The 16,470-nt window shown below is 40.9% G+C and overlaps 1 protein-coding gene across 1 annotated transcript; it reads left to right on the top strand.

Annotated features, from left to right (window-relative positions):
• The first annotated feature begins 12,444 nt into the window (after positions 1–12,444).
• Positions 12,445–16,355, top strand: LOC140015212 (uncharacterized). The gene is made up of 5 exons (XM_072067125.1): positions 12,445–13,647; positions 13,774–13,922; positions 14,349–14,983; positions 16,025–16,289; positions 16,349–16,355. Exons 1-5 carry the CDS (start codon positions 12,445–12,447, stop codon positions 16,353–16,355), a joined length of 2,259 nt encoding a protein of 752 aa, XP_071923226.1.
• Positions 16,356–16,470: the final 115 nt, after the last annotated feature.

Here is a 16,470-nt window from a genome sequence, read left to right as displayed (position 1 = left end):
GCTTCATTATTTCCTCATTCCATCCCAAAGGTACACACACAACAACAAGTTCATCCAATAGCCATTCAGCAAGCTCCAAGTAGTACTAGTACAAGTCAAGCTAGGGAAAAGTCCGGAAATAAAAGTTAAGCTCAAAACCAGAAAAATAGTTTTGACGTCATTTTGCGGTAATGGTACCAAAGGCGCTACGATTGTCGGATAAAGGTACAAGACCCACCGTTTCGAAGCTAAGAGATAGGGCTACAACATTACAGAAGGTCACTCAACCCAGTTTCGGGTGTAACCAGGTCAAAAATGCAAGATACCATATGAGAATCACAAAAACAGATTCACAGAACGCATTCTAGCGGAAACATCATAAATCAGGCTATCCAAGTCCAAATCCAGAAATTCCAAAACCAGCTGAAAGTAAGAAACAGGGCTAAATTTCATCAGAAGACCTCAACAACCAATTCCGAAGCAATTCCAGCCACAACAACCAATTACAGGTGCAATTCTTACATTCGAGTAAAACCAGAACAGTAATAGTATTTCCGTCTTTTCTCAGGCTACGCTGCTCCGATTGACTTGAAATTTTGTAGGCACTGTCGCGCCCCACTTTTTGAAATGCGTGAAAGTAGTGTGTGGAATATGTATGTGTGTGAAAATGAAAATAAAAGGCCGTGGGACTTGAAAATGCGACGATTTGGCCAAACAGAGTTCAAAAAGGGTTTTTTGCATGGAAAATGGAGTCGCCACTTGGTATAGAGTTAGGGTGTACCAAGTCACCCAAAAATGAATTTTTTGAAAAGCAAAGTAAACAAACCCCTTTTTAAGAACTTTTAGGTCTACGTAACCAAAGAAAGGGATCGGGGGTCACGTTTGATAAGGGAGAAGGCAAAGGCAAAGCCTAAGACACTCCCTTACCCTAGCCAAAGCTAGTTGCGCGATTTAGCCCCACGTTTCCTAATTCTTCTACCCAAAATATGCGTTGCATGTTGGATATGACTAATGGATATGAAAAAGAAATGCAATCCTAAATCTAAAATGTCTCTTACGAGGCTTTTTTGTCCCAACCACATGAGTTGTGGTGGCCAATAAGGAAAGTCCTCATAGAGGTCGCGAATGATGCAAATGAAGACTCAAATATGAGTGCAAGTGTGAAAATGTAAGAAAACGTGCATGTGTGCGACTGTAAGACAAGTGCATGTGTGCAAATTGGGAAAATAAAGGTGTTTGTGTGCAAATGGATGAAAATATGATAGTATATACATATAAGTGCAATTGGGTGCAATTTGTGAGGTAGAAAAACAAGTGACAAGAAGAAAAATGTGTGAACATGGCATTTGTATTGAGAAGGATATAAGTAGTGAGAAAATGTGGATAAGAGGGTGAGGGAGTGACATGATGAGAATGAAAGTGTATGAACCTATAGGAATGCATCAAGTCGGGTACGGGAATGACTCCTAACTTCATGACTTTAATTTTTCCTTTGATTAGAAGGAAGAACTAGCGTGCTAAGGCTATTTTGTAGCCACACTCTCTCGTTTCCCTTATCGAAAGGGGACTCTCAGGCAAATGTACCCTATAACTAGCATGGAGATGCAAAAGCCTAAAATGAAGGGGAAAGGATTGGAGGAGCATGCCAAATGCTAGAAAACTAAGAAAAATGCATGAAATGTAGTGAAACATGCAAGTATGAACTAGCGAGGGAAATCCCTAAGGGTCTAGCGTTGGACTAGCCCATATCTATGAATTCCTACTAGCGTTGGACTAGTGGAGAACGGGACAATGAGCCACAACTAGCGTTGGACTAGTGTGGTGACGTGCATTCATCCATCACATTCATCTATGACTATAGAAAGCAAGTAGACATCCTATAAACACGTAGCACATAACACTTAGCATGCTCGACTAAATGCAAGAGCCTAATAAAGCAAATTAACACGTTGATGAGAATATAAAGACCAAGGCCCATTCAAGCACATGGGGAATTGGAAGATTCAAGTGAAGACTAGTTGATTGCACGAACACTTGAGTTTAGTAGGATTATTTGATTTTCCTCATTGATTTTGGTTATTTCTCGCTTTAGAAAGTCTAGGTAATTAAGTTAGTTTAATTGCGGCCCATTTGTTAGTAAGTGAGGCCCAAAATCTTCCTTAAGTATGTAGGGTAGTTTGGTCAATTTTTGGATTAGGGTTAATGCTTGTAAGGGCTATAAATAGCCCCACTTCCTCTTTGTTTTGGGATCAGTTTTTTGGCTATTAAATACAATTAGTGAGTTTTCACTTTCTCTTTGGCAAGAGAGTTGCCTTTGAATACTTGAGAATCTTCTCAAGTTATTCACCCGAACTTATCAATCGAGTATCTCCTTGATTGTGGCGTTCTACTACCTCCAATTTGGTTCGTTAATTCGAGTAGTTACGGGTTGAGATAATATCAAAATTGTTCGTGACTTCTAGGGATTAGTTGGGTGAAATTTCCGCTGCCTAAGCCATGGTGTTTTGGTTGTTTAGATCGGGGTTTCACATCAGTTGGTACCAGAGCTAGTTGACAACCACCAGGTTATATCTTTTTTTTTTTGTTTTTCATTTATTTCGAGTCATATATGTTTATCCCAATCTGTTCGTTTGCTTAGAAACAAAAAAAAAATTTATTACTGTTCACCGATACTGTTCATCGTACTGTTCACCATTACTGTTCACAATTACTGTTCATCCGAATACAAATCTGTCCCGCCTTGTTGTTTGTGTTATCCAACTTGTTTACTTGGTTTTCAAATCTGAATTTTGGCAAAACTTGTTGGAATTTTGTGAATCTTGAAGAGAACTTACAATAATCTTAAGCTTCTTGAATTCTTGACCACAATCTTGAAATTTCTGAAGTTCCTGACAACTTCCTTGAACGTTCTAGAAAGATCTTGGAGTTCTTGGTTGTTATTTTTTGTGGACTTCCTTGTTTTGTGTCGTGGTTGATAGTTGTAGTCAAAAAAAAAAAAAAGACAAAAAAAAAAAGAAAGAAAAGAGGAATTGGTTGGCAAGAGAAAAAAAAAAGGAAAGGAAAGAAAGGGTAAACCGAATTGTTTTGAATAGAGAACAAAATCTGATTTGTGCAATCTTTCTTGGAGTAGAATTTGGAAGTTACCAAAAGTTGTTTCAAGAAGGTTACCAAAAGTTGTTCAAGAGGAAGAGGATTTTCAAAAGGTTTCCAAAAACTAACTTGTTTCCAAAATCAATTAGGAAACTAAGTAAAGCACTTGGATAACTCTTTGTACTCACTTGGACACTCTCTCTCCTACCTTTTTAGGAAACTTTCCTAAACTCTCTCATCCATTTTTTTTTAGGAAACTTTCCTAAATTCTCTCATCCATTTTTTAGGAAACTTTCCTAAACTCTCTCATCCAATTCTTTTGGAAACTTTCCTAAAGTCTCCCATCTATTTTTAGGACACTTTCCTAAATTCTCTCATCCATTTTTTAGGAAACTCTCCTAAAATTCTCTCATCCATTTTTAGGACCTTTCCTATATTCTCTCATCCACTTTAGGAAACTCTCCTATATTCTCTTCCTAGATTCTAGGAACACTTTCCTACATTTTCTCCTACATTCTTGTGATTACATTTGTGGAAAGGTTGGTAACGGTTGTTGGACTTGAGCAGCGTTTCTCAACTACCTAACCCAACAGGTAAAGGTATTTGGTAAGTCCATTAGAGTGACATCCATATACACGAGTACGAGTGGATACACGTAAGGGAGCGTGAAAGGCAATATCTTCGGTTTCGTTGCTAACTTTTTGCAGGTTCCCTCATACGTCATGGCGAGTATAAGACGCATAAAAGCTAGCCCACAACATTGTCTTCCTGATCCTAAGGGAATCAAAGAAGTGGCATTACGTGGTGTAGATGAGCAATTGGACCTTGTCAAATCTCAGTTGCTTGGTTGGTTTTATACTCGTTGCGGTGTCAAAGATAAAATTTGTAGCTTGGCCATTGATGGTAGTTGTGAAGTCAATCTTGCAAGTGCTATCATGGTTGAGAAATTAAATCTTCCAACCATTGATCATCTTCAACCGTACAAGTTGACGAGCACTCATGGGGATGTTTGGGTTACTAAGCACACACTTGTACCTATTCAAATCGGCAAATATGTGGATGAGGTGTTGTGTGATGTAGTCCCAATTCAAGTGACACATGTGTTGTTGGGTAAAGCATGGATGTCGAGGCGAGAAGTTAAAATTGATGGACATACTAATAAGTATTCCTTCTTATTTAATAGTCGTCGTCTTGCACTTGTATCACTTACTTATGACCAATTTTGTATTGATCTAGCATGCATGAAAGTGAGTTTGAGCGTTATAGAATGGAGAAAAAGCTAGATGAGGGAATTGTGCCTGCAGAGGTAAAACCCGAGGAAGTTGAAAGTAATGAGATAAAAGGGTCAGCTGTTGAACTAGAAAAAAGAGATGGAAAAATCTAATAATCCTACTAAACTCAAGTAAAAATCCGACTTGTCTCCCTTTTTAACCTTTTCTGACCATTTTTGCACTTCGGCGTCCTTTTCCTGAGATTCCTTAATATATTCAAACAAAGTGGAATTTACTTCAATATTTCCAAGAATTATTTTCCTCGGTTCCAATCGAGGATTCCAATAACTAACTTCTTCTAGCAGGTGTAATTCCAATCATCAATCTGGCCACTTGCACTTGACGACTTAATGCATCGGCCACTACGTTGGCCTTCCCTGGATGGTACTTTATCGTGCAATCATAATCTTCCAAAAATTCCATCCATCTACGTTGCCTCAGATTCAGCTCTTTTTAAGAAAACAAATACTTAAGACTTTTGTGGTCAGTAAAAACCTCAAATGTCACTCCATACAGGTAATGTCTCCATTTCTTCAAAGCGCTAACTCCAAGTCATGAGTCGGGTAATTTCCTTCATGCGGTTTCAATTTTCTAGAGGCATATGCTATCACTTTGTCATTTTACATTAAAACACATCCCAAACCTTCCTTAGAAGCATCTGTGTAGACCACGAAGCTATCCTTGCCATTCGGCAGGGCTAATACAGGCGCTCTTGTTAAACGTCTCTTTAACTCTTGGAAACTATCCTCACACTTAGGACTCCATATAAACTTCTCACTTTTCTTGGTCAACTCAGTCATGGGTCCAGCAATTCTAAAAAAATCTTTAATGAATCTCCAATAATACCCTGCTAATCCAATAAAACTCCGAACCTCAGTAGGGTTTTTCGGTCGTTTCCACTTTGAAACAGCTTCAACTTTAGCTGGATCCACTTTAATCCCATCCTTAGAAATTATGTGTCCCAAGAAAGTCACTTCTTTTAACCAGAACTCACACTTGCTGAACTTAGCATATAATTGGTGTTCTCTCAGGGTTTGTAAAACAATTCTCAAGTGGTTCTTGTGATCTTTCTCATTCTTAGAATACACCAATATGTCATCAATAAAGACCACCACAAATTGGTCCAGATAAGGCTTAAAAATCCTGTGCATCAAATCCATGAAGGCAGCAGATGCATTCGTTAATCCAAATGGCATTACTGCAAACTTAAAGTGCCCATACTTGGAGTTAAAAGCAGTCTTGGGTATATCTTTTTCCAAAATTCTCAATTGATAATATCCCTGTCTCAAATCCAACTTGGAGAATACTACTGCCCCTTGCAATTGGTCAAACAATTCATCAATGTGGGGCAATGGGTACTTATTCTTAATAGTAACTTCATTCACGCCTCGATAATCTATACACAATCCCAAACTCTCATCTTTCTTCTTAACAAACAAGACCGGGGCTCCCCACGGTAAATCACTTTCCTTTATAAAATCCCGTTCCAACAAGTCTTGCAATTGCAGCTTTAATTCCTTCAATTAAGCCAGAACCATTCTATATGGTGTCTTAGAGATAGGTGCTACTCCCGGAGTCACATCAATCTTAAAAGTTATGTCCCTTTCCAGGGGTAAAGACTCTAACTCTTCAGGAAAAACATCCGGATAATCCCTCACTATAGGCATGTCTTCCAATTTCACCTTATCACTGGGAGTGTTGATTAGAAAAGCCAAATAGCCTTGAGCTCCTTTACTTAATAATTTTCTAGCCCGAATCCCTGATATAACTGCAGACGAAACTAATCTACCCCTTCAATTTCAAGATTGCCTCTCCCGGAATCCACAATTCTACGATCTTCTGTTACAATTCAATTGGGCATTGTAACGGGCTAATCAGTCCATTCCTAGGATCACATCATATCCCTTGATCGCCAAACCCATCAAGTCGGCCAGTAATTTCTGCTCTCCAACCCAGATCTCACAATCTCTAAACACCAAGTTAGTGATTAGACTTTGGTTCCCAGTAGGCGTTTTAACTTCCAAGTCATAAGGTAACTTAATTGGCTTCAAGTCTATTCCACTCATGAAATTAGGGTTTACAAAAGAATGAGTCGCACCCGGATCAATTAAAATCTTAGCTAAACGGTCAAATATTGGAATTGTACCTTCAACCACTTCAGTCGCCTCAGGTACCTGTTGGTAGTCCAGTGCATAGACCCTAGCTGGCACTTTCGGTTGACTTCCCCCAGCACTGGTCTGCTTGGAGGTTGACTTTTCTGGCCTCTGGGTATTACTTCCCACTTTTGGCGCTTTCGGACAATTCGCGACCTGATGTTCGGCACTACCACAAAACAAACACTTCCCCGACTTTCTCCAACAGTCATTCTCGGAGTGGTTGGATTTACAACAATACCCACAAGTAACTTGAGGAGTCACCGCCGAACCAGTAGATGGCGCTCCCCTAGCTTGGGTCGGTCCACTACGACCTCCTCTAGCTAAAGCTCCCCTGAAGGCCCCAGCAGTCCTTGTTCCTCCCGCTCCTCTTCCCATTTTGGAAGGTTGTGTATTCTTACTAGCCTACCCAGAAGTATGGCTAGAAAAATTCATTTTTCTATTTTGAAAGTCCCTCACTTGTAGTCTTGCACTCTCAACCCTCTGTGCCTTCTCTAGAGCCTTAGTAAATGTAGAAATTTGGGCAGCGGCCAGGCCCTCCTGAATTCCCACATTCAACCCCTGTACAAATCGTCTTATCCTCCTCCGTTCATTAACCACCAGCTCAGGGGCATACTTAGAAAGTTTAGTGAATTTTCCTTCATACTCCGCTACAGTAAGGGTTCCTTGTTTCAACTTAATAAATTCATCCTCTCTCTTTTCTTGGATCAAGGGTGGAAGGAACTTTTCATTAAATTCTCTCGTGAAGTTCTCCCAGGTCAAAGGGGTTTGAGCTCTCTCCCATTTTTCTTTTATCACATCCCACCAAACACGGGCTACTCCCTCGAATTGGAAAGCAGTAAAATTCACTCGCCTATCCTCAGTATAGTCTAGAGCGGCGAATATTTTAGTCATCCTCTCCAACCAGTTCTCCGCTATTTCAGGATTGGGTTCACCAAGGAATTTAGGCGGATTAAACTTCAAGAACCTCTCTAAGGCTCTATCCACTCCTCTATCCTGTCCCCCAGGTTGGTTAAGCGGTCCAGGACCTTGCCTATCAGTTAAGCGTTCTAGGATGTCAGTCATCCTATTAATGGCAGTAGCCACTTGATTACCCTCAATATTTTCCTGTCCCTGGGTCGGTCCAGTTGCCGATCCCTGGTCATCCCCATGAGGTTGGGCCTGTCTAGTCCCTTGTCCACGGCCTCGACCACTTCTCAGCCCTTCCATTATCCTAGGTATGCCTAATGCAAGGAATAAATCAATTAGGCGAGAAATACTTAAAGTAAGAACCAATTACAAAAACATTGAAAATAACAATAATTTACATTCATTAACACTTCAAGTTCATACAATTAGCAAGTCATGGGGAAGATCACAAAATATAGCACACAGGTGCCACAAGAGTACTTTTAGTCACAGAAGACTAAAGTAAAAGCAAGTGCCTCAAAAGTAGGCCACACAGTCATGCAAAATACAATGGCCTCAGCACTTAGCGTCACCCCAGCTAATTCTAGCTATACTAGTCAAAAAGGGTCAAAAGAAAGGTCAATCAGTCTAGACCTAGTCCACAGTAGGACTATCAGGAGGAATCTCCTCCTCAGGATCCTCCTCCGCCTCAGGGCTCTGGACCACATCCATCACCTCATCCACTAGCCTAGTAGTATCAGCCAAGATCCCGGAAGCCCTATCACGGACCTCCTCCTCAAGCTAGTACGTCGAGCCCTAGTATTCTGGAGCTCCTCACGAACAACGACAGATGTAGCCACCTCGCCCTCTAGGACCTCCTCGAGCTCCACAATCCTCTCTCCCTGAGCGCTAACCATCTGTCTAAGCTCGTCCACCTCTGCCTGTAAATCCCTGTTAAGATCCACTAACTGACGACGCTCGTCGTCCAAAGCAAGCACGAGGTGGTTCGGGTAGGCAAAGGTCAACCTACACGAACATCGGGGATATCTGTCAGATGGGGAATAGCGTACTCGAGCTCCCCCACCTAGCGTTCGGTAGTAGATAGGCCTAGGAGGCACTACATGACCATTCGCATGGCCATTCCCATTAGCTGTCGGGGCTCCATTTCCGTTTTCCATCCCTGCAAAAATAATAACACTTTTCGGGTTAGAATTTTAATCACTACCTAGTTCGGATGTCCCTTTAGGGTATGCCTAACTTAGTCACTAATTCGCCCAAGTATCCCTTAAGGTATGACTAAGTCATTCTGTCTCAGATCTTAAGGATAGAGTATCTAGTATGTCTCCCATATAGATCTCTAACCTAGTGCTCTGATACCAACTGTGGCGCCCCCACTTCTCCCTAAGGTGAACCAAAAGGTATCCGCGGGACGCCTGCCCAGCTCTCGCTAGGATTCAAGCAAAAAAAAATGTTCAAGCTTATAGCGGTACTAGACGGCACAACCAAACAATATAAATGCAATTAATGCGGAAGCGTTCAAGGTTAACAATATTTAACAATTACCCAATCCATACATCGTGTTTCCATAATACAGCCCAAAACACACAATGGCTACAAGGTCTAGACAAAAGAATTGGAACCCTAATACAAAAGTACATAAAAGGAAGTTTCCTCTGAGTGTTATTCCAAGCCCAATCCTGTTAAGGAAAACAAATCTACAGGGTGAGCAAAATGCTCATGAGGCCAAGAACACACATGCAAGCACATTGCTCAAATAACAATCCCAATTTACAAGTCAAGCAATAATATTTCAATAATTAACAATTTACTGGAAAGATAACCAGAAACAATTCAAGGATACTGGAGCTCTCAGGAACTATATTCCACTTGCACGATCAATAACCTCCACGAATTGACACTCCGTCAATCGGGTAGGTTTAGTCCGTAGAACTCCACTTAACCTGTCCCCTTTCACCTTACATACCCCTGTATCGGGCCCGCCTGTCATTTGTTTAAGGCGATAGCGAGATCTCTCACTAGATCAAGCTTTCATGTTTTCCCCATGGTTTACCAAGGAGCCCGACCAAGCCCAAGCCGGCTCGAGTCCAAGGATGACCAATGGGGTTTTGGGCATCCCCCATGTATATATGAGTGTCGAGGAGATTCACTCCAACGACGTATGCAGCCATAGCATACTATTTCAAGTCATTCAAGCATGTGGTATATTCAAGCAATCGAGATATGCAAGTATTCAAGTACGAGTTATTCATTTCAAGCGAGAACGAGTGCGATAAAGTACATGCTCGTCTCAAATTTCAAAATCTCAAGTTTCAATAACAAGTAAACACGTATCGAGTTCACAGGAGTTCAAGTAACACACACTTGACACTCACCAAGTCAACCAAGGAGAAATGTTACTTGAAATTCAAGCGTCCACCGTAGGATCCTTGATAAGGATACGGGCGCACAACAACTCCAACCTTGGGTCAAGGACCCTTTGATCAACATTGGTGGTCCGATGACAAGATCAAGAACCAAGAAGGTGAAGGAAGCTTTACGAGCCTTGATCATTCACCATACAAGCAAGGGGCAAGCTAGGTTTGAAGATTCGATAGACCATGAAGTTACTTTGTTCACTTGTACGTTTGAAGCGAAGGAATGATCTCATACTTGTTAGCTTAGTTGGTAGTTGTTTTAAGACTGTCTAGTTTAGTAGTTGTTAGGCGTTTAGTATTTTATTACTTATTGGGCCTTACCGGAAAGCCTTAAAGAGCTGGCTCTTTAAGCTCTTTTATGCAGACCGAATCTCTTCCAGGTTTATGTGGGCCGGATTTTGCCCTAGTTTTAGCCTATAAAAAGGCACCTCTTGTATGAGTAAAGGGGAGATTATTACAACCAGAAATCGTGAGGAATTTTCCTTCAAGTTCTTAACCGAACTTACTCTTGAATTCTTGAGTTCATAGCTTAGGATTCAAATCAGGCTTTATCGATTAGCTTGTTCCCTAATCGTGGTGTCGCTTCATCCATCCTTATTTGCTTAAGGTTGCTGATTACCTTTGTGTGTCAGAGGTCTTGAGTTCATGAGAACAATCGAGTTCAATTTCTGTTGGGAGAAAAGATCCAACTCTGATAATTACAAGGTTGGGAGGTTCTAGGAGGGTCTTCCCCTAGGGTTGCCTATATCAGTTGGTAATCAGAGCATCAGGTTAATTCTCTTTTAATTGAAGTTGTTCATATCTTGTTAGTTGTATCTTTTGTCAAAAAAAAAAAAAAAAAACTGTAGCGATTACTGTTCATCATACTGTAGCGTACTGTTCACGTTACTGTTCATCCGAGTCAAAAAAAAAATTGTTTGGGTGTTGTCTTTTTGTGTTTCTGTCCAAGTTCTTGGGTTTGTTATACTTGTGTTTGGGTTGTTAGGGTTTAAAGACAAAAAAAAAAAAAAAAAGAGTCACGTACGTACCTTATGTTGTTTAGTGATCAAGTTGCTAGAGTATTGCTGGAATTTTCTTTTCAATATTGCTGAAATTCTGTTTTGCCTATTTCTTGAGAATTGGTTGTTGTTTCTGCAAACCCTAGACACCGCAACATAATTTGGGAAAATTCTTGTGTTTCTTGAACAAATTCTTGAAGTTCTTGGACCACCAAGTCTTATTTTGAAAATTCTTGAACAATAAACCAAGAACTAGGGATTTCTTGGAATTGGCATAACCTTTCATCCGTTTTCTTGAACTTGTTGGTGTGATCTGAAATTGTGTTCCTTGAAGAGCCGAAAAAAAAGGAGAAAAAAAAAGGAAGAAGAGAAGGAATTGGCTCTCATACAAAGGAAATCAAGTTTCCAAAAAAATCGTGAGTTTCCAATTCTTGGTGGGTTCCCAAATCTTGGTTAATCTCCAAATCTTGGTTGATTTCCCAAAACTTGAGTTTCCTAATCTTGATTGGTTTCCAACTCTTGAGTTCCAATCTTGATTGAATTCCAAAGACCCCAAACGACCTCACCAGCCCCAAACACACCAGATTCTGTTTTCAAAACCAAACCAAACACCTTAGCCCCAAACCGCCTTGGGAGTTCTTGAGTTTCTAAAATCGGTTGAGCTAGTTTTGCAATCCGATTTGACTGAAATTTGAGGACTGATTCATAGATTGTTTGAGCACTCCAGAAACACCATTTACCTTCCAACGTACTGACCAGAAACTCAGCAAAACAACAGCTCAAAAAAAAAAAAGTTCCAGCTTCGGGTAGAGTTTTTCTAAGATTTGTAAAATTCTGCTTTGTGTCTTGTTACTTGCTTATAGGGTAATTAATTCTGGAATTTTTGAGAGTTGAGTTGTTTTAAGAACTTCGAGAAGGAAAATTGAGAGTGAGTGTGTTTTCTTGAGTGATACACGAGTGTTTTGCAAGGTAGACTAGGATACATTTATTTTGCAGGTTTGACAATATGTCTCAAGAGGGGAACATGGCCGAGCCGTCTGAGACCGACGTGTCACTCAAATTGGTGCTCCAAACTCTCCAACAACTATCCGACAGGGTGGCTGCCATTGAGATGCGAGGTACTGGAGATATTCCCAATAGGGCTTCAAGTGCTCAGAGTGTTGCGCATGATGCGGATGATGAGGGGTATCATTCTAACACCTCATTCCGATCAAAGAAAAGCCACAGGGAAGTGAGGGAAGGTCGAGACCGACCTAGAAGAACCGATGACAATCTTGGTTCCATCAAGACCAAGATGCCTACCTTTCATGGAAAAAATGATCCAGAAGCTTACTTGGATTGGGTTAGGCGAGTTGAGCAAGTGTTTGAAGTCCACAGTTACTCCGAAGAGAAGAAGGTGAAACTTGCAGCTATTGAATTTGAAGATTATGCATCCATTTGGTGGGAGCAAGTATGTGCCACAAGGAGGAGAAATAGGGAACAACCAATTGACACTTGGGCTGAAATGAAGCAAGTGATGAGGAAACGATTTGTACCCTTCCATTACACCACGGACTTGTACAATCGGCTCCAACGACTCACCCAAGGGTCCAGTTCGGTTGATGAGTACCACAAACAAATGGAGGTAGCGATGATAAGGGCCAATATACAAGAGGATTCGGAAGCAACCATGGCAAGATTCCTTAATGGATTAAATCCTGAAATTCGGAAGAAGGTTGAGCTTCAAGACCACTTTGAGCTACAACAAATGGTGTCTTATGCAGAGAAGGTGGAAAGGCAAGCCTTACCTATAAAGACACCTAGTGGCCGAACCACTACATCCTCTTCCACACCTTGGAGAAGAGATCAATTGCCAACATCCAATGCTTGGCCAAGGCAAGGCAATAAAGAAAGGGAAAACAGGCAAATGGAGCAACCGTTCCATCCGAGTGCAACTCCTTCTAAACCAACCCCGCGGCCGACTCTTTCAAGGGCAAATACGTCTACCAACCAGCCAAAGGCATGTTTCAAATGCAAGGGAATTGGCCACCTCATGGCTCAATGCCCTAACCGAAGCATCATGTACCTGAATGAAGAGGGAATGTGGCAAAGCGAAGGAGAGGAGGAATATGCGGACATGCCACCACTTGAAGAAGAGGGGAAGGATGCTGACCTGGTTGAAATAGAAGAGGACCCCGTGGCTCGAACTATGGTGACTATGAGAGTGCTAAATGCACAAGCTCAAGAAGATGATCTCCAACAGACCAACATTTTTCATACGAGATGCAAAATTGGAGATGAGGTATGTCTCATGATCATTGATAGTGGCTCTTGTACTAATTGCGTAGCTGCTGACTTTGTCGAGCAAAAGCACCTTCCATGGACTTACCACCCTAAACCCTATAGACTATCTTGGTTAAATGATGGGGGGGAAGTCAAGGTGACCAAACAAGCTTTAATCGCTTTTTCTATTGGTCGATACAAGGACCAAGTTTTATGTGATGTAATTCCTATGCAAGCTAGTCATGTCTTGTTAGGTCGTCCGTGGGAGTATGATCGGCAGGCTGATCATATTGGACTTACTAATAAGTATAAGTTCATTATGGACAACCTCAAGATCACTCTTTCACCCTTGACACCTACCCAAGTGTATGAGGAACAATTGCATCTAAGAAAAGAGCGAGAGAAAAGGCAACTGAGAGAGGCAAAGAAAAAACCGAATGTGCCTGAGGATGAGGGAAAACAGAAAGTAGAGGCCGAGTTGAGTGAAAAAGAAAATTCGAGTGGAAAAAAACTTAGTGAGGCCGAGAGCTTGAAAGCGAACAAAAAGAGCTTCTATGCAAGTGTGCGTGAGGTAGGTAGGGCTTTGAATGCACAAAGTCTTCTTATAGTACTTCTGTACAGGGAAGCTGATTATTCTTCTTTTTACACACTAGGCATAACCGATTCTCTTCCTAGTGCAATCTACTCTCTTTTGCAGGAATTCAAGGATGTGTTTCCGGAGGAACTACCAAAAGGATTACCTCCAATTCGAGGTATCGAACATCAAATCGACTTTGTTCCTGGAGCAATTCTCCCAAATCGACCAGCCTATAGAGCAAATCCGGAGGAAACAAAGGAAATCCAAAGGCAAGTCGATTCCCTCCTTGAAAAGGACCAGGTACGTGAATCTCTTAGTCCTTGTGCAGTTCCAGTCATTTTAGTGCCTAAGAAAGAAGGGACTTGGAGAATGTGTACGGATTGTCGTGCAATTAATAAAATTACTGTTAAGTATCGTCATCCTATTCCTAGGTTAGATGATATGTTAGAAGAATTGCATGGGGCAATCATTTTCACTAAAATTGACTTAAGATCTAGTTATCATCAAATAAGGATAAAGGAAGGAGACGAATGGAAAACTGCTTTCAAAACAAAGTATGGTCTTTATGAGTGGCTTGTGATGCCTTTCGGCTTAACAAACGCTCCAAGTACTTTCATGAGGTTAATGAACCATGTTTTAAGGCATTTTCTTGGGAAGTTTGTTGTTGTTTATTTTGATGATATATTGATCTTTAGCAAGTCTTTAGATGAACATGTTGAGCATTTGCGACTTGTTTTAAGTGCCTTGCGTGAAAATAGGTTGTTTGCTAACATGGAAAAATGTGTCTTCTGCACTCCTGAAGTTAATTTCCTTGGATATATTGTTGGTGCAAATGGCATACGTGTTGATCCCGCCAAGGTAAAAGCCATCTTAGAGTGGCCGACTCCAACCAATGTGTCTCAAGTAAGGTCTTTTCATGGTCTTGCAAGTTTCTATAGGAGATTTGTTAAAGACTTTAGTACTATTGCAGCACCTTTGAATGAGACAATTAAAAAGAATGTGGGGTTTCAATGGGGAAAAGAGCAAGAAGAGTCATTTAATAAGCTTAAGGATTTGTTAACTTCAGCACCTATTCTTGCTTTGCCTAATTTTGATGTGACATTTGAAGTTGAATGTGATGCTAGTGGGATCGGCATAGGGGCTGTCTTACATCAAAATAATAGACCCTTGGCATATTTCAGTGAAAAGTTGAGTGGGGGAGCTCTTAATTACCCTACTTATGATAAAGAATTGTATGCTGTTGTGCGTGCTCTTGAAGTGTGGCAGCATTATCTTATGCCTAAGGAATTTGTGATACATACTGATCATGAATCAATTAAATTCCTTAAGGGTCAGGGAAAGTTGCATAAAAGACATGCGAAGTGGATTGCATTTATTGATTCCTTTCCGTACATCATTAAGTATAAGAAGGGGAAAGATAATGTCGTTGCGGATGCATTGTCTAGGAGGTATACTTTGATCACTAACATGAGCACTAAGCTACTTGATTTTGAGCACATTAAAAACATGTATGCACATGATGACGATTTTTCTAATGTGTTTCAAGCTTGTGAACATGCTGCATTTCAAAAGTACTATAGGCATGAAGGTTTCTTATTCAAAGAAAATCGCCTATGTATTCCCAATTGTTCGCTTAGGGAATTACTTGTTAGAGAAGCTCATGGTGGAGGGTTGATGGGACATTTCGGTATTGATAAAACTCTTGACATTTTGCATGAACATTTTTATTGGCCTAAAATGAGGCGTGACATTGCTAACATTTGTGATAAGTGTTTAAAGTGTAAGCAGGCAAAGTCAAGGAGTAACCCTCATGGATTGTATACTCCTCTACCCGTACCTCATGCTCCTTGGACAGACTTATCCATGGATTTTGTGCTTGGTTTACCAAGATCTTCTAGAGGTATGGATAGTATCTTTGTTGTCGTGGATAGATTTTCTAAAATGGCTCATTTTATCCCTTGTAGGAAAACAAATGATGCGCGCCATGTTGCTGATTTATTCTTCCAGGATGTGGTTAGATTGCATGGAGTACCGCGTACTATTGTAAGTGATAGGGATGTGAAATTCTTAAGCTATTTCTGGAAATCACTTTGGGGAAAGTTGGGAACTAAGTTGCTGTTTTCTACTTCTAGTCATCCCCAAACGGATGGTCAGACTGAGGTAACCAATCGAACCCTTGGTGCTTTACTTCGAGCCATTGTTCAAAAGACCTTGAAAAAGTGGGAAGAATGTTTGCCTATCGCTGAGTTTGCATATAACCAAACCACTCATTCTACTACTAATCATTCTCCTTTTGAAATTGTTTATGGGTTTCAGCCGCTAACCCCTCTAGATTTATCACCTATTCCTGTTGATGAGTGTTTAAGCGCAGATGGTGTCAAAAAGGCAGAGGCTGTTCGGACCATGCATGAGAGAGTTCGAGCTCAAATTGAGAAGAAAAATGCGCAATATGCACAACATGCGAATAAGGGTAGAAAACATGTTGTATTCGAACCCGGTGATTGGGTCTGGGTGCACATGCGGAAGGAAAGGTTTCCTGCATCTCGACGGACCAAGTTACATCCAAGAGGAGATGGACCTTTTCGTGTACTAGAGAGGATCAACGACAATGCCTACAAATTGGAACTTCCAAGTGAGTATGGCATAAGCGCATCTTTTAATGTGTCTGACCTATCCCCTTTTGACTTTGATACAGACTTTGAAGATTCGGGGACGAATCCTTTCGAAGGGGGAGGGAATGATAAGGATACGGGCGCACAACAACTCCAACCTTGGGTCAAGGACCCTTTGATCAACATTGGTGGTCCGATGACAAGA

This window comes from Coffea arabica, chromosome 10e, assembly GCF_036785885.1.
Source record: "Coffea arabica cultivar ET-39 chromosome 10e, Coffea Arabica ET-39 HiFi, whole genome shotgun sequence".
NCBI classification, from domain to species: Eukaryota; Viridiplantae; Streptophyta; class Magnoliopsida; order Gentianales; family Rubiaceae; genus Coffea; species Coffea arabica.
The sequence above is the reverse complement of the archived record's forward strand: the minus strand, read 5'-3'. Positions and strand labels throughout refer to the sequence as shown.